This window comes from Vulpes lagopus, chromosome 2, assembly GCF_018345385.1.
Source record: "Vulpes lagopus strain Blue_001 chromosome 2, ASM1834538v1, whole genome shotgun sequence".
Classification (NCBI taxonomy): domain Eukaryota; kingdom Metazoa; phylum Chordata; class Mammalia; order Carnivora; family Canidae; genus Vulpes; species Vulpes lagopus.
Window position 1 is genome coordinate 32,833,742 of NC_054825.1, and position 22,313 is coordinate 32,856,054.

Here is a 22,313-nt window from a genome sequence, read left to right on the forward strand (position 1 = left end):
AGGATGGAGTCCTGAGTCGGGCTCCCTGCATGTAGCCTGCTTCTCCCTCTGTCTGTGTCTCTGCCTCTCTCTCTGGAATAAATAAATTACATTAAAAAAAAAGAAAACAAATTATGGAACAATTTGAATATGGTAATAGGTTGAAAGGAAGAATCCATTGGAGAGGGAAAACAGGAAGGGGATAATTAGCAACACAGCAGTCTGATGAAGTTGGGAGAAAATTGGTTTTGAACAGAAATGGGGATGCCTCACCCTTGGAGACTGGAGGTAAGGCTGGAAGGATGGGAGTGATGAGAGATAAATTACTATGTTTGGGAAGGGATTTGGGCACTTGGGAAGAGCACAGGCTGATGTTTTCAATTTTTTTTGATGAAGTAATACTCCAGGGGACAGGCTCTGCTGTTTCTGAGAGTTGTGTGTGGAAGGAGAGAGAGCACAACAGGGAAAAACCATTGAACTTGGGAGGGAAAGAATTCCACCCAGATAGAATGGGATTCTTGGTCTCTGAATTAGAACACAGAAATTGGCAGGTTTCTTCTCAGTCTCTTTAATGCTAACACCCACCAGGGAGGTCAGACTTCTGAGCCCCTCCTGGCTCTTCCTACCTGGCTTAGGACTGGAGGGGTCAGGACTCCAGTTGAGACATAGGCTCAAAAATCACTGACTTTATTTCTTTAAAATAAACTGAAATGGCATTCTTAAATTTATTCAGGGAAAAAAAAGGCCTTTGGGGTACAAACACTTTGAAAAACACATTCTTGCAAATTACATAAATCCTATTGAAATTAATGACTGGCGGATTAAGCAGACAGTAAAATTTACACAAAGGCCATCGTTGTAAAATATGGAAACGCAGGGTTTCACCGACATACTTTTTATCAGACAACGGTTAAAACGAAGGCAAGAAATGTTTCAAAAATAAAATACCAAGAATTCGAGGCTTTTGAGTTCCGGAAGGTCACGAGAAGTCATTCGCCATTCCACAACGTTCCCAGGGAGCCCGGGGGGTGGGGGAGGCCGCGGCCGGCATTCCACGAAAGGAAGAAGCCTTTGTCGGCCTCGCCTCTCAGGCCTCGACGGAGTATCTCTGACAGGAAGACGAGGTCAGCTGCGTGAAGGAAGGCACAACGGGCAGTAAGGTGACTGATAAAAATCAAGCCCTTTCGTTTTGAAAGGCGGAGCCCGACGTCTCCAAGACTTTTAAAGGAAATTGGGCGACAGGGCAAGAATCGCAGACCTTGCGAAGCTCCCCGCCCGCATTCGCCCAGCGCCGACGCGTCTCCACGCGTGCTCTCGCGCGCCAGGGACGCCATCTACCCCGCGCCTCAAGAGGGCGCGCGGCCAAGCCCTTGTGCGGAAGTCCCGCCCCCATTTCCGGCGGCGGAGGATGGGGAGGAGCCAGCGGGGGCTTCCGCCTTGCGCGGTGTGGTACCTTGGGCGCGTGTGTTGCCCCCCCCGGATTCCTGCGTTACCTCTATTCCTGGTCTTACCGTAGCGTCGGGACTCCCTTCGTATTTAAGGATGAAGGCGGTAGGTGTCTTGAGGAGCCTAGTCTCTGCGGCTTAGGGCCCCTTTGGCTGACAGTCGCTGCCCGGTGTGGGTTTTCGGGGAGTTTTTGCGCTTGTACAGGAGGCGGTGGCTGGGAGTCGGGCCCCCTCGCGGTTGTGTGCGCTGCCGACCTCCTGGCACTTAGATCTGGAGCCTCTTCGACCGCTCACCTTGCGCACACTTGGCTTCAGGGGGCCGCAGTGAGACGAGCACGGAGTCTCCTCGTGTCTGTAGGGTGTGAGACATTAAAGGGTTCTTCGAGACTGTCTTTCGAACCTTTATTTTTCAAGTGGGTAACTGGGTACTGCTCTCAACCAGTTTATAATGTGAGTCAAGGGACTCCAGATAAGTCTGTTTTTCCCCCTAATGAGAAAAGAGATAGGAAGGTTAGTGATTTGCCCCTGTACTCACAGAAAAAAAGAGCTGGAATTTGGATTTCTGAATGAGGGGTTACCAGCAAGCGTTGAAATCCAAAGATACGAATTCTGTTTTGCCCTCCTTAGTTTAGGAGTCCTTGACAAGTCATATAAAATCAGCTTAGCTTTCTCATCAGTAATTTTAAGGTAACAGCAATCACTGCTTAACGAGGCTGTTGGAAATCAAATATGTTGGAGAACTTTGCAAAGAGTAGGGCGATACATGAATGTTACTTATTCTAAAGACAACGTTTTGCTCTGAGTATACAGTTTAAATTTCTGGGTATGCAGTACTCCTCTTGTTTTCTAGAGAAGAAATAAAAAACAGATCCCAAGCTTTCGGAAGTTACTAAAAACTAGTAAAGTCAAACTTGAAAACAAGCTAAAAAATAAGCAATTTAAACAACAAAGCACTCTCAAGAAGTACCGAAAAGAACAGAGGAAACTAAGGCAAGCTGTAAAGGATGCTGTGTCTAAGAAACCGATCCCACTGGAGGACCCAAAGGAGAAAAGACCAGGTAACTGTGAAAGTGTTCATGTCTTACAGTTTCTATTGGTTTGTTCTAAAATGCTCATGAAATAACTGCTTTCTAGTAGTTCCTCTTTTTAGATTTTCCCAAGAGTAGGTAAGGATAGTAGTCCTATCTGCTTCATCACTGTTCATATGAGAAAACATTACAGTATTATAGTATTAATTGTGATAAAGAGCTAGCCTCTGCTCTTAGTTTGTCTAGAAAGCAGATCTGAAGATAGAATACTTGGGAAAACAAACTTAGAGTTGCTGTGTAAATAAATGATGGGGAGCATGCCAGCGCTGCCACTTTGCCATTCATTGGCAATTAGCTAAGGTAAGAACATCGCTTTTGTCTGGGGCATTCGTCACAGCGTTGCCAAAGTTCACTTAGTTTTCTAAACTTCTGGCTTTCTTTTCATGTGGAAACTTGGAGTGAAACAACGGTCAGGGTTATTCTTTTGTAAAACTATTCAAGAACTCCCAAGTACTCAAAACGGGTAAGGAAATATGACCATTTTGAGTCAGGTCAGTTCTTCTACAATGTTACTAGTACTTTCAGGGTATTCATATTTGATTGCACCTGACCGTTCAGTCTTTCCATGTATATCTCATTCTTTTAAACCTGATCTATTTAGTTTGATCCCTTGGCTACATTTTATTATGATGTATAAAAGGTCGTTGGACTGAAAGTCAGGTAACTTGGGTTTTTCTCTTTTGTTATTAGCAAAATGGCCTTAGCTGGTCACTTACTCTCCAGGTACTTCATCTGTTTAAAAAAAAAAAAAAAAGTGTTGGTTGAGTTAGATGCTTTTTAAGATCTCTTTTAAATTTTAGTAGAATTTGAAAAATGTGATATGTTAATAATTATATATAAAAAGCAAAATATTCATTTTTATTTTTAATTTTTAATTTTTAAAAATTTTTAAATTTATTTATGATAGTCACACAGAGAGAGAGAGAGAGAGGGGCAGAGATGCAGGCAGAGGGAGAAGCAGGCTCCATGCACCGGGAGTCCGACGTGGGATTTGATCCCGGGTCTCCAGGATCGCGCCCTGGGCCAAAGGCAGGCGCCAATCCGCTGCGCCACCCAGGGATCCCCCAAATATTCATTTTTACATGTTGAGCATATAAATGAAGTCTGTTAGGCAGTTTGGTGTAAAATTATAACGTTCAAATGAAATATCTTTTTTAAAGATTTTATTTATTTACTTATAAGAGACACAGAGAGAGAGAGAGAGGCAGAGACACAGGCAAAGGGAGAAGCAGGCGGCTTCATGCAGGGAGCCTGACATGGGACTTGATCCTGGGTCTTCAGGATCAGCCCCTGGACTGAAGGCGGCGCTAAACCGCTGAGCCACCAGGGCTGCCCTGAAATATCTGGGTTAGAGAGAATAGTTTTGGGAATTATCTACATATAGATGGTAATTGAAGCCTTAGACTTGGGTAAAATCAATGTGAAGAATGCATAGTGTGAGAACAGGAGAGCCAAGAAAGAATTTAAGGATCCTCAGCATTTAAGAAATGGGTGGATGCATAAAACCTGTAAATGGGGTTTGAGGAGGAGCCAAAGAATTAGGAAGAAAATCAGACCTGTATCTTAGAAATCAGGAAAAGGGTGTTTAAAGAAAGGAGGAAACTTTTTTATGTTCCAACATGAAATAGTCTACAAAATCGTTAATTTTAAACAAAAAAGGTGAAAGCGTGTATTGATGCTTTCACTCACTTGAAATTATAGGCTATCACCATGTATGAGATGCTTATGCCATTTGAATAAAAGGGGAAAATATATTTATTTTTGAGAATTGAGAATATTGGCACGAGGGCGGTTGAAATGATAACTATGCAGTAGAAGCACCAAAGTGAGGATAGAAACACAATGAAAGATAGAAGTGGAGTGGTTAGAGGATTGAAGGTCTATATATATGGTCACAGAAGTGCAGTGGAAGCAACTGAATGAGAGCTGGAAGGACAAACGGGAATGGGGGTGAACGGGAGTGAAGGCCAGGGTTTGGGATGTGGCCCATGGAGGGGGTGGCTGAAGTGGAATGGAAGTGGGAGGAGTCATTAGGGATCTAGAAGTGAAGCGGCTAAATTATTGGTTCTCTCACATGCTCTGGAAGATCTTGCAGATTGCGTGGAGGCGTTTTATTTTTTGGTTGTAGCAGTGACTTGGGACGCCCCCTGGCATTTAGATGTCAGGATTTGGAGATGATAGCATCTAGCTCAGGATACCGCAGTGGAACAAAGAACTGTCTGGCCAATGTGTCATTAGTGCTTCCATTTAGAAACATTGGGCTAATGTACTAGAAAACCATAAACGTTTCCTCTTCTTCACACAAAAATACAGAGTTCTATACCTCTAATACATGTTTCTGATTTTGTTGTTGTTGGAACAGGTAAAAGAATTGAGAGGGAAGAGGAGGAAGAAGAGGAAGCGCTTCCTTTGGATATGATGGATGAAGATGACTTGCAGTTAATGAGAGAGTTAGGACAAAGAGCCTCTTTTCTAACGAGAGATCTTTCTTCTAGGTAACGCTTCATTTAGATTATAATCATTCATGTCCTTTCAGTGTTAAAAACTTGAATCTGAATTTTAGTTAGGTGATGAGTGCAAGATGTTCAGCTTGACTGACTATAAGAGAGTAAACCCTGTGACTCAGTTAATTCCCTAAATAAAGGAAGTTCATGAATAAAACTGATTTTATTTAGTGTACATCTTTATTTTTTTCAAGTCTGAATTGTGAAGTAGAGTGTGCTGGGGAAGAATGCAGTTCTCTGTTTGGGGAGTTGGCGGAATGGTCCTGAGTTCTTAATGGCCATAACCTCAGCTGTTGTTACCCTGTTGGGGAGGTATTATTCCATTTATAGAGGAAACTGATGCTTCGTACAATCACAGGTAGTGGATCTGAAATTTAAACCTAGATCTCTTTAACTCCTAAGACTATGCTATGGTCTGAAGGTTTTTGGGAAAGTAAAATAGGTGATGGGAATCTATTTGGGAATAGTAAAAAGGGTGATGTCACCCTTGGCTCTGTGGAATAGTCTTCAAAAAGACTATTCTTCGAAAAGAATCTGCTGTAACTTTCACTTCTGTTTTGCATCTGAAGGGAAAGCTAGATGTGGCTGTAGTCTTTGTGGTACACTACAATTCTTTTATTCATTTACCATTTGAGTCCCTGCTATGTGCCTGATCTAGATACTATTATCTATCTACCTGTTTCAGTTTGGCTAACAGTTTACTTTTCTGTACTTTTTTAAAATGATAGATCTCTAGGTTCCTTTTTATTTATTTTAAGGATTTTATTTTATTTGAGATAGAGCGAGAGAGAGCAACGAGAACAAGCATGAGCAGGGAGGAAGGGCAGGCTCTCCACTGAGCAGGAGCCCGACATAGGGCTCCATCCCAGCACCCTGAGATCATGACCTGAGCCAAAGGCAGACACTTAACTGACTGAGCCAGCCAGGTGTCCTTAGATTCCTTTTTTTTTCCCCTCCCAAAGGTTTTATTTATTTATTCGTAAGAGACAGAGGCAGAGATGTAGGCAGAGGGAGAAGCAGGCTCCCTGAGGGGAACTTGATGTGGGACTCGATCCCAGGACCCTGGGATCACGACCTCAGCTGAAGGCAAGACACTCAACCACTGAGCCACCCAGGCGTCTCTTGATTCCTTTTTAAATACATTAAAAATTGATTTTTTTTTTTCCTGCAGTGAACCTGTTCACGCCAAGAAACGAAAGCATGAGCGTGTTATAGATAAATATGAAAAAATACCAAGAACTCTGCAAACTGCACCAGAGAAGGAACTGATTCACTTGCTTCCCATCAAGGATAAAAGTGGTATAATCCCACAGACCAGGGAGAAGCCAGGTAAATCCTTTTTTTTTTCTTTTTAAGATTTTATTTATTTATTCATGAGAGACACACACACACACACACACACACACACACAGAGGTAGAGACACAGGCAGAGGGAAAAGCAGGCTCCATGCAGGGAGCCCGACGTGGGACTGACTCTATCCCTTGTCTCCAGGATCAGGCCCTGGGCTGAAGGTGGCGCTAAACCGCTGAGCCCCCCCCCCCCCCCCCCCCCCCCCGCCCCGGGCTAGAAGCCAGGTAAATCTAATCAGCCAGTGTATTAGTAAACATTTTAGCTCTTTACTAATACCATCATATTTTTTTTTTCACTCAAGATTTAATTTTATTTTTCCTTTTACCTACAAAATAAGGGGTAGCTGCAATTAGTCATATAGCAAGCTTGATGATTTAGGCCAGAAATACAGATGGTTATCTCATGTCTGTGGTACCAGGAGTATAACTGAAGCTACAATGTTGAGGTGATTTTCTTTTCAGATTTTTTTTCACCAAATACTCTTGTTTTAAAATTAGAGCATGTTAGTTGTCCTTTTTTAGCACTTTTTTTTCTTGTATGTATCTTTTTCCTTAAAAGCTTAGTTTTTTCAAAAATAAAACACAGAAGTCTAGAAGTCAGAGTTGTGGCTCGAAGTTATGTGGTTTACCAAGAAACACACCCATAAAGCTGCTATCTGGGCAGGAAATAAATGTTGCCAGCACCCAGAAACTTGTGCGCCCCTCAATCAGTAATTGCTCCCTCCTCACAAAAGTAACTACTTTCCAGAATTTTATGGTCATTACTTTCCTGCTTTTCTTTGTAGTTTTATCACTTATGTGTATTGACACATTTTTTAACATACATGTTTTTCATATAGTTATTGACAATAACCAAGATGAAGAGGATCAAGAAGAGGTGGAACTTGAGGAAGGTATTGGGATGTATTTTATAGTTACTAAACTGTTAATTGAGAATAGTAAATGTGACTTAATTTTAGATAAAGTCTGGAATGTGCATTTCAGAGTGCTGGTCATTTCAAGGTCATTTTGAACATTTCCCCACATGTTGAAAGTCTCACCTTTGAAATTTGATTCTTTATTATGGAAAATTTTATGCAGTTATGTCTAGGTGTGCATGAACAGTCTTATAAATTATTACCATTTTGAAATTTTTTTTGAAGATTTTATTTATTCATGAGAGACAGAGAGAGAGGCAGAGACATAGACAGAGGGATAAGCAGGCTCTATGCAGAGAGCCTGATGTGGGACTTGATCCCAGGACTCTGGGATCACACCCTGAGCCAAAGGCAGATACTAAATCGCTGAGCCACCCAGGCGTCCCTCCATTTTGAATTTTTAAAAAATTTTAAGTGAAGTTCCTGCCTATTGCTAACTTTTGAAGCTTTATTTACTTTTAATTTTTATTTTTAAAGGTTTTTATTTATTTATTTGAGAGAGAAATGGCACAAGGAGGGAGAGAGGACGAAACAGAAGCAGGCTCTGATAAACAAGGATCCTGATGTTGGGCTCTATCCCAGGACCCTGGGCTTATGACCTGAGCCAAAGACAGATGCTTAACTGACTGAGCCACCCAGATGTTATTGCTTTTTAGTTTTAAATTACAAAATGATTCTGTGATATGAAATCATTTCACTTATTAGAGCAGTTATACTTACAGATGTTGTGCATATCTGTTTTAGATAATTGAATGTGGGTTTCTAATAACTAAGTTGCAATGAGAGTTAAAACATGTTTTATGGTTTGAAATTATTTTTGTTTGAAATTTGCTATAGAACAGGCTGGTTAATTTTTACTATAGCTTAGCAAACCTCATTAATAGTGTAAATAAGATTACAGGTCAATTGTTTTCAGTCATCGTTCATAGACTCATTAGAGATTATGCTTGTGTGTTTATTAAATCTAATTCCTTTTGAATTTCTTTTCTTAAAGTGGACATACTTTTGGTAGTGCAAAGGACAGTAACAAGGGAGAGTATTCTATACTTTTTCCCTTTTTTTTTATATACAGATTTTATTTTTTTAAATTTTATTTGAATTAATTAACATAAAATGTATTACTGGTTTCAGACGTAGAGGTCAGTGATTCATCAGTCTTATATAACACTCAGTGCTCATTACATCATGTGCCCTTCTTAATTATTGTGTTCTTTTTAAAAAACTAAATCAGGTTGCTTTTTCCCTTAATTACTAGGAATTATTATAGGTTTATTAGCAGAGTAATTAAGAATATGAGCTCTCAAGTCAGACTACCTGGGTTTGAGTTCCATTTCTGCTAGGTCTATGAATATAAACAAGTTATTCTCCTGTGCCTCATTTTCTACGTACAAAATGGATATGATGATTGCACCTGCCTCATAGCATTTTTGAGAGGATAGATCATCTGTAGTAATCTTGGCCCATGGCAAGTGTTCTATAAAAGTTAGTTATCATTATTATTATTTCTTATTATAAGAATTTTATTGTATTGATTAAGGTTCTTGTAAATACTTGTAAAGAAATGTTTAAGAGGAGAAATCTAACCTGTTTCAGAGATTGTTGAAGATCCCATTCGAGAACTGACATTAGAAGAACATTTAATTGAAAGAAGGAAGAAATTACAGGAGAAGAAAATGCATATTGCAACTTTGGCATCTGCTATATTATCAGACCCAGAAACTAATGTAAGTGGTACCAATTTCTTTGAGCTCTTCATATTAGATATGGTGGAAATGTATACTATTTTAGGATTCCCTTATAACCTATAAGCACACGCAAAAAGGAAAAACATTAAAACACAATTACTGAGCTACAGTAAGAGTAGACAGAAGCTTAGCCTAGTCCTATATCTGAAATTAATTTTTAATCTTAGAAAAGTCACTTAAACACTTTGTCTTATTTTCCTCATCTCAGTCGTCTTTTCTTTTTTTTTTTTTTTCTTTTAACGGTTTTATTTATTTATTCATGAGAGACAGAGAGAGGCAGAGACACAGGCAGAGGGAGAAGCAGGCTCCATGCAGGGAGCCCGACGTGTGACTCGATCCCGGGACTCCAGGATTATGACCTGAGCCAAAGGCAGATGCTCAACCACTGAGTCATGCAGGTGCCCTTGAGTCTGATTTCCTCATCTCTAAACGAAGATACTGAGGGGTGCCCGGGTGGCTTAGTCAGTTAAGCGTGACTCTTGATTTTAGCTTAGGTCATGACTCTGGCTCATGGATCTGCGATGGGTATGGAGCCTGCTTAAGGTTCTCTCTTCCTCTTTCTCCACCCCCCTCCCCTGTCTCTCTTTAAAATAATAAAAATTAAAAAATAAAATAAAATAAAATAATAAAAATAAATGGAGATACTGGATTTAATGTAACTCTGAAAGTGGTAAGTGTAAAAACTAATTGGATGAAGGGGAAGGAACCCATTTGCAGATTTGCTTGACTGATTGACAGGATTTTTTTTTTATAAATTTATTTTTATTTTTATTTATTTATGATAGAGAGAGAGAGGCAGAGACACAGGCAGAGGGAGAAGCAGGCCCCATGCCCCGGGAGCCTGACGTGGGATTCGATCCCGGGTCTCCAGGATCGCGCCCTGGGCCAAAGGCAGGCGCTAAACCGCTGTGCCACCCAGGGATTCCTTGACAGGATTTTTAATAAGGAAGATGCAACACAAAAGTCAGTGAGATTAGTTCAGGAGTACTTGCAAGTGGAAAATATGTTAAGTGAAATAGATCAGAATTATAATGAATTATCAGTGGGCCATGGAAACAGTGGTGAAGATGGTCACGGTTACAACATATGGATTCAAGAAAACTAGAGTACTACCTGTTAGATTTTGGATAAGTCCTTTTAGCCAAGACTCATTTTCTTCATCACTAAAAAGAGGATGGTACCTATTTTAAAACTTTGTTGTGAGGATTAAATAATCAAATATATATGAAGTCATATAAAATGGTACTATTATTACTGTTAATGTTGGTGTTCCCATCATCGTACTGTGAATATATTTGTTTATTGAACAATAAAGTAGATTATTTACATTTGCAGAAAAAAATTTCATCTAAACATGTTTTGGAGTAGTACTTGTTCTTTTTTTTTTGTTGTTCTTTTTTTAAACAAAGTGGAAGATCTGGAACAGAATTGGGGGGAAGTTGGTTGGAATATTTCTTATCTGTATCATTTTATTTAATCATTATAAAACCATAAAGAAAAGAACTGTTAATCTTATTTTACAGTTGAATAACAGCCTTAAAAAATTCAAGTAAATTCATTATTATTTTAATAGCCACTGGATTGGAATCTGGGTCTTCCAGCTCTGGAGCCTCATGCTTACACAAGTTAGGGATAGCAGATAGGTGGTGACATATTTATCGTACCCCCTGCTGTGGCAAATGTTGCTAACCAACCAGAGTATTGCTTCTCTCAAGAGATCCAGCAGGCAATAGTAGTTCATTAAAGCAAGCACATTCATTGAAACCATTTTTTTTTACTTCTGCATTACTTCATACAAATGATTTTTGTATTAAAAAAAACAAAAAAAACCAAATGATTTTTGTATGAGTCTTGTAGTTAAAGTTAATAGATACATTATATTTAATTCCTGATTAATTCACAGATATGTGTGTATAACAATTTATTTCAAAAAATGTTTTTAGGGAAACAGGACACATGTCTTAAGAAAACCCAATAAAAAGAATTTCAGTGAATAGGTAAATTAATAAATTTAAACTTTTTTTTAAAGTCTGTATCTCTTCTGACTAACAAAAATATGGTTAGCTTTAGTGATTTATCTTTTGGTAATGTGGGTAATATCTGGAGTTGTATATGGCTTGACTAGACTCTGAGTCATTATGTGGATTCCACTTGTTCCAGATGTGAGGCTCTTGTCTTTTGTTCATAATTGTTTTACCATGGTTTCTCTGCCCTTATAAGCTATTTGTTTAACAGATTAAAAAATTAAAAGAACTGCGTTCTATGCTGATGGAACAGGATCCTGATGTGGCTGTTACTGTTCGAAAGCTGGTGATAGTTTCCCTGATGGAGTTATTTAAAGACATTACTCCTTCATATAAAATACGGCCCCTCACAGAAGCAGAAAAATCCACCAAGGTAATGATATATACAACTACTACACAAAATAAGCTGAACATTTTGGAGAGCTAGAGATGGGAGAAATAGTAGGAGTTGTTTGTTTTATAGGACTGGGTATATACTCGGCACTCATATTTTGTGCTAATTTAAGGCTTTTGATACATTTTTTAAGTTTTTTTTTTTTTTTTAAGATTTTATTTATTTATTCATGAGAAACACACAGAGAGAGGGAGAAACAGGGTCCCTGTAGGGAGCCTGATGGACTTGATCCCAGGAGATTAGGATCATGCCCTGAGCAGAAGACACACCCAATGGCTGAGCCACTCGGGTGTCACTGTTTTTTTTTAAGATTTTGTTTAAGAGAGAGAGACAGAGACAAGTGGGAGGAGGGGCAGAGGGAGACAGAGAAGCAGGCTCCTGGCTGAATAGGGAGCCTGATGTGGGGCTGAGATCATGACCTGAGCCAAAGACAGCTACTTAACTAACTGAGCTACCCAGGAGCCCCAGGATTTCGATATTTTGATTTTAAAAAATAATTGATCTTTTTGATTTTTTTCAGATCCGCAAAGAAACCCAAAAATTAAGAGAATTTGAAGAAGGCCTGGTTAGCCAATATAAATTTTATTTGGAAAATCTGGAGCAAATGGTTAAAGGTATATTAAACATTTTTAAAATATATAACATACTTAGCTTTGGTCAGCAAGGGAATTCTATGTTTTTTTTTTTTTTAAGATTATTTATTTATTCATGAGAGAGACAGAGAGAGAGAGAGAGAGGCAGAGACACAGGCAGAAGGGGAAGCAGGCTGCTTCAGGGAGCCTGCTGTGGGACTCGATCCTGGGACTCCAGGATCCGAAGGCAGGGCCGAAGACAGGCGCTAAACTGCTGATCCCCAAGGGAGTTCTATATTCTGTGCTCTGTGGTGAGAGTCAGTATAGCATGTTGTCAAGAGCAGAGTCTACAGTCTGCCTGGGTTCAAATCTGAGTCTTCTAACTTCTACCCATGTGGTGGGCAAATCACTTAATCTCTCTGTGTCTCCATTCTTTTATAAATAAAAGTACTTACTTCATAAGATTGTTGTGAGAAATTAATTTCTAGATAAAGGTGCTTATAACTGTGGCTGGCCTGTACAGGCCCTATCCCTGTATTGATCAGCTGTTAATATTTTTGTTGCTCCAGGCCTTTCCCTAGTAAGTAGATGTATGTTTCTTTCTTTAGTTGTGAATGGTTGAAAATTATTCTGCTGGTTTTTATTTGGGTAGGGTAATTAGGGGAGAAGTATGACTTGAAATGGATGAAATTAGTGCCTTGAAAATGGACTTAGAAGTCAGTCATAGTAGATGGATGATAAACTCTTCCATCAAACTTTTATTTTCTTTTTCTTTGTTCAGAAAAGAAGGACCTATGAAAATTAGAGCATGAATGGAGAAGAATTCAGTTGCCTAGGTCTGGTGCTTTCACTTAACTCAGTTGGGTTCCTTTACTCAGTAATGAGCCTAAGGATCACCCAATTGCTATCTCAGCTGGAGCAGGACTACTGAATCCTGTTGGGCAGGAAGGAGATGGTGGGACTGGGTGCTGTGGATGTTGCTTCTGTGCTCTGGCCTCCCAACTGGAGCCTACTTAGGAGCCAAGGCCTGGGAGCTTTGTGTAGACCAACACTGTCCGATAGAAATACAATGTGAGACACACATGTCATTTAAAAAATACGTAACCATACTAAGAAAAAAAAGTAAAAAGTAATAAAATTACTATGTATGTTATTATTTCAACATGTAGTCAATTTTAAAAATTAGTGAGGTATTTTACATTCCTTTTTTTTTTTTTTGGTACTAAGTTATAGCACATCTGCATTTGGACTAGCCACAGGTCAACTACTCACTTGTCACATGTGGTTTGTGGCCTCTGTATTGTACCCTGCAGGTGTAGGCCTTTTCTAAGCGGATGGGACCATTGTGAAGTACTTTTTTCAAGTTAAAAAAAAATTATGCTATAAATAAATAAATAAATAAATAAATAAATAAATAAATAAATAAATAAAATCTTTAAAAATAAAAACGGGGGCAGCCCCGGTGCCACAGCAGTTTGGCGCCACCTGCAGCCCGGGGCGTGATCCTGGAGACCCTGGATTGAGTCCCACGTCAGGCTCTCTGCATGGAGCCTGCTTCTCCCTCTGCCTGTGTCTCTGTCTCTTTCTGTGTCTCTATAAATAAATAAATAAAATCTTTAAAAAATTATGGTAAAATATATGTAACATTAAATTGATCATTTTCACAATTTTTAAAGTGTACACTTGTGTGGCATTAAGTAAATCCAGCATCATACACCCATCATCGCTATGCATCTGCAGCACTTTGGCATCTTCCCCAGCTGAAGTTCTGTATGTATTTTTTTTTTTTTTAATTTTATTTATTTATTCATGAGAGAGAGAGAGAGAGAGGCAGAGACACAGGCAGAAGGAGAAGCAGGCTCCATGCAGGGAGCCCGACGCAGGACTTGATCCTGCGTCTCCAGGATCACGTCCTGGGCTGAAGGTGGCACTAAACCGCTGAGCCACCTGGGCTGCCCCTAAGTTCTGTATGTATTAAACATGAACTCCTCATTCCCTTTTGCCCCCAGCCTATGGCAACCACCATTCTACTTTCTGATTTGAATTGAATATAGATCTGACTCTATGAACCTCAACTTATATGTGGAATTATACAATATTTGTCCTTTTTATAACTGGCTTATTTCACTTAGCATAATGTCTTCAAGATTCTTCTAGAATGTGTCAAAATTTCCTTCCTTTTTAAGCCTGCAAAATATTCCTTGCATATATGTACCACATTTTGTCTCTTCATCCATCCATTATGAAGTCTTGTCAGTTTTAAGTAAATGGAAGGTATAGTTCTTTTTTTTTTTAATTTTTTAAATTTATTTATGATAGTCACACAGAGAGAGAGAGAAAGAGAGAGGCAGAGACACAGGCAGAGGGAGAAGCAGGCTCCATGCACTGGGAGCCCAACGTGGGACTCAATCCCGGGTCTCCAGGATCGCGCCCTGGGGCAAAGGCAGGTGCTAAACCGCTGCGCCACCCAGGGATCCCGGAAGATATAGTTCTTATGATGAATATAGCCCGTTTGAGGAAAACTCATATACATGAGAAGCAAGCTTAAAACAAAGGCACTATCATCTATATGTCTTTTTCATCTCTGGTTGTGTATGATGTGGAGGAAGTGTTGAACCTACTCTAGAAAAACCAGGTTTTTTTTTTTCATATTCAAGGTGCTATGTTATGGTAGCAAAGTATGTGTGTAGAAATTCCTAGAAAAGTACTGTGAATCATTGGCTATTTTGAAGAAAAATTTAAATCTGGACCTCCTGGGTAAAGATCCCATAGAGAGGATTAGGAAGTCAACGGAAATGTTGTTTTAGAGTATCCAGATCTGATTTTTGGAACATGGAAGAGATGAAGGCTCAGAGTCTGGAGCTTGCTCATATTTACTAGCTAATTAATGGACGACTAGGATTTGAACGCAGGCTTCTTGACTTGTAGTCTTAGTGTTTTGGGGGAAAGCCTGTAGAGCAAGCCTAGGGATTCCTTAAGGTATCCAGCTCTCTGTCTCCCCCTGCCCCGATTTATTCCCTGAGACCCTTTTCTTCTAATAATACATCTTTTAAAATGTATGGAGAGCCAGTTCTTAACATGATGATTAGAGTCCATGTAGATGATGGCAGATAAATTTTATGATCGCGTTTGTACTTGTGTCAAAATGTGACTCGACTCACTTAAGAGTTTACATAGTATATTATTGCATATTACTGTTGTTGAAGTTTTGATCAATAAGTAAAGTAACTACAGTTATCTTTTGATTAGACTGGAAGCAAAGGAAACTGAAGAAAAGTAATGTAGTTTCCTTAAAGGCCTACAAAGGACTGGCAGAAGTGGCTGTGAAGAGCCTTTGTGAGCTGTTGGTGTCACTACCTCATTTCAACTTTCACAACAACATCATCGTATTGATTGTCCCTCTCATGAATGACGTGTCAAAGTTGGTGGGTTGCTGTCATCCTGGATACAAAATTATAGAGTTTATGATTATTTTTTTCCTCAGAATTCTTCTGGAGCTATTATTTATTGCTAAAATAGTATCACTTTGTTAAACATTGCCTCTTTAAGAAAATTCTTTGAACATAAGTTTGGTATGATGGTTCTGAGCAGGAGGTGGTTTCACCCTCCAGGGAATGTGAGGCTATGGCTGCACGCAGTTTTGATTGTCACAACTGTAGTGGCTTCTACTAGTATCCTGTGGGTAAAAGCTCAGTGCTCCTCAACTTCCCACAGTGCACAGGAGCACCCTCTGCCCCCTCTCTCCCCCATGAAGAATTGTCTGGCTTAAAATGCCAGTGGTGCTGAGCTTGAGAAAACTGGCTGAGTGTAACATTTTATTTTTCAGATCTCTGAAATGTGTTGTGAGGCAGTAAAGAAATTGTTTAAGCAAGATAAATTAGGCCAAGCTTCCCTTGGTGTGATTAAAGTGATTTCTGGTTTTGTGAAGGGCAGAAATTATGAAGTTAGGCCAGAGGTAAGCCTTCCTTTTTTGCATTTTATTTGTTTTTAAATTATAAAGTTAATTTTCAGTCATTACAAGGAATTTTATTCTTTGCAGAAGTATAAAGTAGGAAACTCCCTCAAGTATAGGTACTCTTAACAACTTAGTACATATTCTAGATGTTTATAGATATAGATGTGTATATTTGTTTATATATTTTTAAAATTATTTAATACATGCTTAGATTTTAGAATAGAAATGCATTTATTCTATGGACGCTGTTATGGAGCTGTTTGCATTTTGTGTTGTATGGGATGATCTCATATCTCATTCTTTTTAATGTCTGCTGTAGTTTCCTTTAATTGTTATTACTTTTAAAGATTTTATTTATTTATTCATGAGAGACAGAGAGAGACATAGGCAGAGGGAGAAGTAGGATCATGACCCAAGCTGAAGGGAGATGCTCAACCACTGAGCCACCCAGGTGTCCCTGGATTAAATTTTTAAACTTTAGATGTTGGATCCAACAGTATACACATTTATAAATTTGAGAGGTAATGCCACATTGTCCTGCAAATAGATTTTATCACTATGTTCTCACAGTGAGAACAACCTACCAAATGCTGAATGTTTCTGCCATTTAGTCTTTGTTAGTCTGGTGGGTAAATCTGTGTGTCATATATATATTTTGTTTGTATGTCTTTATTGGTGAAGTTTTACTTCCATATACTTATTAGTCATTTGAATTTTTTTACCCATTTATATTGCTGCTAGTTTTTCTCCTCAGGTATTTGTTTTAATGACATAATGCTTTTTTTGATACTCCTTTCAATAAGTATCAGCTGTGTACTAGGCACTCTTCTAGGTCCTGAGTATATAAAATAGTGAATAAAAGAAACAAAAGCTGGGTGTGTTTTTTGAGGTTACATTGCATATAAGGATAGTAAGTTTTTGTTATGTAAGTCGCAAATATTTGTTTGTTGCTCTACCATTTAATTTTGTATTGTTTTTTTTGTCTTAAAGAAGTTTTACATTTTATTTTATTTATTTATTTATTTACTTTTTAAGAAAATTTTTATTTATGATAGTCACACAGAGAGAGAGAGAGAGAGGGAGGCAGAGACACAGGCAGAGGGAGAAGCAGGCTCCACGCACCGGGAGCCCGACGTGGGATTCGATCCCGGGTCTCTAGGATCGCGCCCTGGGCCAAAGGCAGACGCCAAACCGCTGTGCCACCCAGGGATCCCAAAGTTTTACATTTTAATTGACTGTAATTTTTTCCCCCTTTCTATATGAGATTATATTTTTTGTCATTCATGGAAGGACTTCTTTAATCCTAGGATTATAGATTTTCTCCTTCTAGAAGAATGTTCATTTTTCATTTTTGAATAATCTATTTGACTTTTTGTGTGTGTTTATGGTATAATTGCATATACTTTGTATATGCATATACTTTTTGAAATGGATAGCCGGGATCCCTGGGTGGCTCAGTGGTTTAGCGCCTGCCTTCGGCCCAGGGCATGATCCTGGAGTCCCTGGATCGAGTCCTACGTCGGGCTCCCTTCATGGAGCCTGCTTCTCCCTCTGCCTGTGTCTTTGCTTCTCTCTTCCTCTCTCTGTCTATCTCATGAATAAATAAATAAAATCTTTAAAAAAAAAAAAGGAAAAAAAATGAAATGGATAGCCAGTTACTCCAATACCATTTTCATTTTGCTGCTGATTTAAAATGCTGCCTTTATTTTATTTTAAATCCCTACACAGAATTTTATTTTGAACTCTTTCTGTTCTGTTGAATCAGTTAATCCCCTGTAAGTAATACACTATTTTTTAAAAGATGTTTATTTATTCATGAAAGAGAAAGAGAGAGAGAGAGGGAGGGAGAGGCAGAGTGAGAAGGAGGCTCCCCACAAGGAGCCCAGTGTGGCACTTGCTCCCGTACCCCAGTATCATGCCCTGAGCCAAAGGCAGGTTCTCAACCACTGAGCCACCAAGGCGTCCCAGTAATACACTATTTTTAATAACTGTAGCTGGGGATCCCTGGGTGGCGCAGTGGTTTGGCGCCTGCCTTTGGCCCAGGGCGCGATCCTGGAGACCCGGGATCGAGTCCCACGTCGGGCTCCCAGTGCGTGGAGCCTGCTTCTCCCTCTGCCTATGTCTCTGCCTCTCTCTCTCTGTGTGACTATCATAAATAAATAAAAAAAAATTAAAAAATATTTAAAAAAACTTCTTATTAAAAAAAATAATAACTGTAGCTGTATATCTATAATGTGTAGTATAGTACATCTATATAGTATACTTGGTAGGATGGTACTGATCAAAATGGGCATTACTGATAAAAGGCATTGGCCCCCTTTTTTTCCTCCAAAATATTTTAAATTACTTTTTATATATTACTTCAGATGGAATTTAGAATGAGATTTTTTGATTTGTCCTCTCAAAATAGTTCACATAGAGATTCTGATTGGAATTGATTCAAACTATAGATTAGATTGGGAGAATTATTTACAGAATTGACTTTTTTCTTTTTTTTTTTTAAGATTTTATTTTTTTGAGAGATAATGAGAGAAAGAGCAGAAGCAGGGAAGGGGCAGAAGGAGAGGGAGAAGCAGATTCCCCACTGAGCAGGGAGCCCAGAGTGCGGCTCCATCCCAGGACCCTGAGATCATGAACTGAGCCGAAGGCAGATGCTTAACGAACTGAGCTACCCAGGTGCCCCAGAATTGACTTTTTTCTATTTGAGAATATGTATCTTAAAAAAACAAAAAACAAAAAGAGAATATGTATCTTGCCATTATTTAAGCCTTCATTTATGTTCTTAAGTGAAATTTTATAATTGTCTTCATTTGGGTCTTACATATTTTTATGAATTTCATTTTTAGTTCTGTAGTTTTATTTTTTTTATTTTTTTATTTTTTGTGGCTCTGAACGTTTTATCTTTAAAAAAAAGAAAGAAAGAAAGAAAGAAAGAAAGAAAGAAAGAAAGAAAGAAAGAAAGAAAAGGAAGAAAAAGAAACACCATCCCCACAAGGGGAAGGCCCCACATGGGCCCTAGTCCTGTAGTTTTAATTGTGAAGCTGATGTTTTCTACGGTTTTATTTCCTAATTTCAAGTCTTTGTTTGCTATTAATTCTCTTTCGTTCCTTAAAGCTGATAATTTCAATAGGACAGCTAATGTTAAAAATATTGGGCTTAGAGAGAAAATACTTAGCGTCGTTAGTGAGAACTGTAGAGTGATCAGATAATAAGGCTTATATGTGAAACTTGCGCAGAGGGAAACAATTTTAGTGATGTTAGAATATAAAGTATATTCTTTAATGTGTTGGGTTTTTTTTTTTTTTGTTTATATTTAGGCTGTACAATGTGTTTTAAATTTATACAACATGATTATATATATACACACACACATACACATTGTGAAATGATTACCACAGTCAAATTATCACCTCTCTATCACAAATCTATCACCTCTCACTTTTTTTCTGTGGTGAGAATCCTAAAGATTTACTCTTAGCATATTTCAGATTATACAATACAATTTTATTAACTAATTATTGTGCTATAAATTAGAACCCCCAGAGCTTAATTATCTTATAACTGAAAGTTTGTATCCTTTGACTGATATTTATGATATTTCCCACATCCCCCAGCAGCCAGTGTTTTAGTATACATCTGACTTTTTAGGATTCCCCATGTAAGTGAGATTGTACAGTATTTGTTTTCTCTCTTTAGCTTATTACACTTAGGATGTCCTCTGGGTTCATTTCTGATCACAGATGGTAGGATCCTTTTTTAGTGGCTGAATAATATTCCATTGTATGTATATAGCACAGGTTCTCTATTCATTGATAATGGATACATAGGCTGTTTCCATATCTTTGTATTGTGAATAATGCTGCAATGAACGTGGGAGTGCACATATTTCTTTGAGATACTGATTTCATTTCCTTAGGATATATACCCAGAAAAGTGGGACTACTAGATCATATGATAATTCTGTTTTAATTTTCTGAAGTTTCTATGCTGTTTTCCATAGCTGTACCAGTTTGCATTCCTACTAGCAGCATACAAGAGTTTCCTTTTCTTCATATCCTAATAGTTGTTTTCTCTTAACTTTTTTTTAAAAGTATATTTATTTATTTAAGTAATCTCTACACCCAGTGTTGTGCTCGAACTCATGACCCCAAAATCAAGAGTTGCAGTCTCCTCTGAATGAGTCAGCAAGGCGCCCCTATTATCTTTTTGATAACAGCCATTCTAACAGGTGTGAGTTGACTTTTCATTGTAGTTTTGGTTTACATTTCCCTGATGATTAGTGCTATTGAATGAACACTGTTTTGTACATCTACTGCCCATTTGTTGTATGTCTTTTTTTGAAAAATGTCTATTCAGGTCTTTTGCTCATTTTTTGAATCAGGTTATTTGTTTTTTGCCATTGAGTTGTAGGAGTTCCTCATATATTTTGGATATTATCTTAGATATGTGGCTTGCAAATATTTTCTCCCATTTAGTAGTTGTCTTTTTATTTTGTTGATGGTTTCCTTTGCTGTGCAGGAACTGTTTAGTTTATTGTAGTCCCACTTGTTTATTTATTTATTAAAGATTTTATTTTAGAGAGAGAAGGAGCACAGCAGGGGGAGGGGCAGAGAGAAGCAGACTCCGCTGAGCAGGGAGCCCAATGCAAGAGTGGATCCCAGGATCCTGGGATCATGACCTGAGCCAACGGTAGACGCTTAACTGACTGAGCCACCCAGGTGTCCCAGTCCCATTTGTTTATTTTTGCTTTTGTTGCTTGTGCTTTTTGGTGTCCTATCCAAAAAATCATTGCTAAGACCAGTGCCAAGGAGCTTTTTCTGTATGTGTTGTTCTAGGAGTTTTATGGTTTCGGGTCTTATATTTATGTCTTTAATCCATTTCACTTTAATTTTTTGAGTGGTGTAACAGAAGGTCCAGTTTCATTCTTTTGCATGTGGATACCCAGTTTTCCCAGCACCATTTATTTGAAGAGACTGTCTTTTCTGCATTGTATTCTTGGTGCCCTTGCCAAAGATTAGTTGACCGTCTTTAATCTGGAGTTATTTTTTTATTTGGTGCATGATAGCTTATGAGCACATAGAATACCTACAGAATACTCATATTGCCCTTTCTGGTACCTAGCAGACTTCCTGTTTGCTGTTCTGCTTTTAATTCTTGTTTCCATTCTGTGCTTTAAGCCCTGTAAACTGAAATATTCCAATCTCTCCCAAATATACATAATGGAGCATCAAAATAACACAAACCTTTAGTTCTCACGTGTTTTTTTCCAAGAATGCTGCTGTGACTGAAGGAGGTCAGTAGAATGGTTTCTTCCAGAGAAAATTAGGATTTGAACCCCTTTTGTCTTTGTGTTTGGGTGATTGCTGTTTTACACAAAACACCAGTTTCTAAATTAGTTTCTGGATTTTTTGAACGGCTGAAGGCAGTAGTTTCATTGTGTTCCTGGACCACCATCAGCTGGGAATTAGAAATACAAATTACGGGGCCCTACTCTAGACCTAGTGAACCAGAAACTTGGTTTCTTGGTGAAGTTGGAGATGAATAACTTAAAGTTAACAACATTGGTCTACGTGGTTTTTTTTTTTTTTAATTGGGGGGAAAAAGATGAAAATTAGAACTCCTAACTGCAAAATAGAGGCTGGTTTGGTAAATTAAAGCTGGTTTAGAAATATCTGATTTACATCCTCTCCTCCCATACTGGTCCAAACCTTTTTCTGGCCTGTCCGCTCTTTGTAATTCTATCTACCGATGCCAGGTAATGTGTTATCTCGTCCTTATACTCATTACACTGCAAAATAACATTATGTGTATCTAGCCAAATACTAGTATTCTTTTCTAGACACAGATCACCAAATATGTTTAGCAATAAGATATGTTTAGCGTTGTGTGAAAGGTGATAAAAGATGTGTCAAAGGTGTTTTTGTTTGTTTTGGTACAAAGGAAGGAAAAACCTTTTTGAATGCTTTTTCTGTGTAAAGATTTTGAGGGAAATATGAATATTAAGCTCTTTATTGTGTTTTCTTCATATTAGATGTTAAAGACATTCTTGTGCTTAAGAATCAAGGAATTAGAAGTGAAAAAAGATACAGAGGACATTAATAAACCAAAAAAGTTCATGACTTTCAAGGAAAAGAGAAAAACTCTATCAAGAATGCAGAGAAAGGTTTGGTTGATTTCCTTTTTTTGTTTGACTTGAAATTAAAACCATAGTATAAAAAAATAAAAAAATCATAGTATAGGCACAGGCAGAGATATTTATTTTTAATATTTATTTTTTATAGTTTTTTTTTTAAAGATTTTTATTTATTCATGAGAGACACACAGAGAGAGAGGCAGAGAT

General features: G+C 38.3%; 1 protein-coding gene and 1 long non-coding RNA gene across 2 annotated transcripts in view; one reads left to right on the forward strand and one right to left on the reverse strand.

Moving 5' to 3' along the window:
• Positions 1 to 651: 651 nt before the first annotated feature.
• LOC121481994 lies at positions 652 to 1,374 on the reverse strand. The gene is made up of 2 exons (XR_005985477.1): positions 1,238 to 1,374; positions 652 to 1,108 (listed from the first exon to the last, which is right to left on the reverse strand). It is a non-coding gene; the product is annotated as an uncharacterized LOC121481994 (long non-coding RNA).
• Positions 1,375 to 1,381: 7 nt separating this feature from the next.
• Positions 1,382 to 22,313, forward strand: part of NOC3L (NOC3 like DNA replication regulator) — a 35,438-nt gene continuing 14,506 nt past the window's right edge. Inside the window, exons 1-11 of the mRNA XM_041739710.1 lie at positions 1,382 to 1,530; positions 2,275 to 2,482; positions 4,875 to 5,007; positions 6,188 to 6,345; positions 7,206 to 7,259; positions 8,877 to 9,007; positions 11,264 to 11,425; positions 11,967 to 12,060; positions 15,268 to 15,443; positions 15,845 to 15,973; positions 22,005 to 22,136. Of these exons, the coding sequence (XP_041595644.1) occupies positions 1,522 to 1,530; positions 2,275 to 2,482; positions 4,875 to 5,007; positions 6,188 to 6,345; positions 7,206 to 7,259; positions 8,877 to 9,007; positions 11,264 to 11,425; positions 11,967 to 12,060; positions 15,268 to 15,443; positions 15,845 to 15,973; positions 22,005 to 22,136 (1,386 nt within the window). The 5' untranslated portion in view covers positions 1,382 to 1,521. The remainder of the gene's footprint in view (positions 1,531 to 2,274; positions 2,483 to 4,874; positions 5,008 to 6,187; positions 6,346 to 7,205; positions 7,260 to 8,876; positions 9,008 to 11,263; positions 11,426 to 11,966; positions 12,061 to 15,267; positions 15,444 to 15,844; positions 15,974 to 22,004; positions 22,137 to 22,313) is intronic.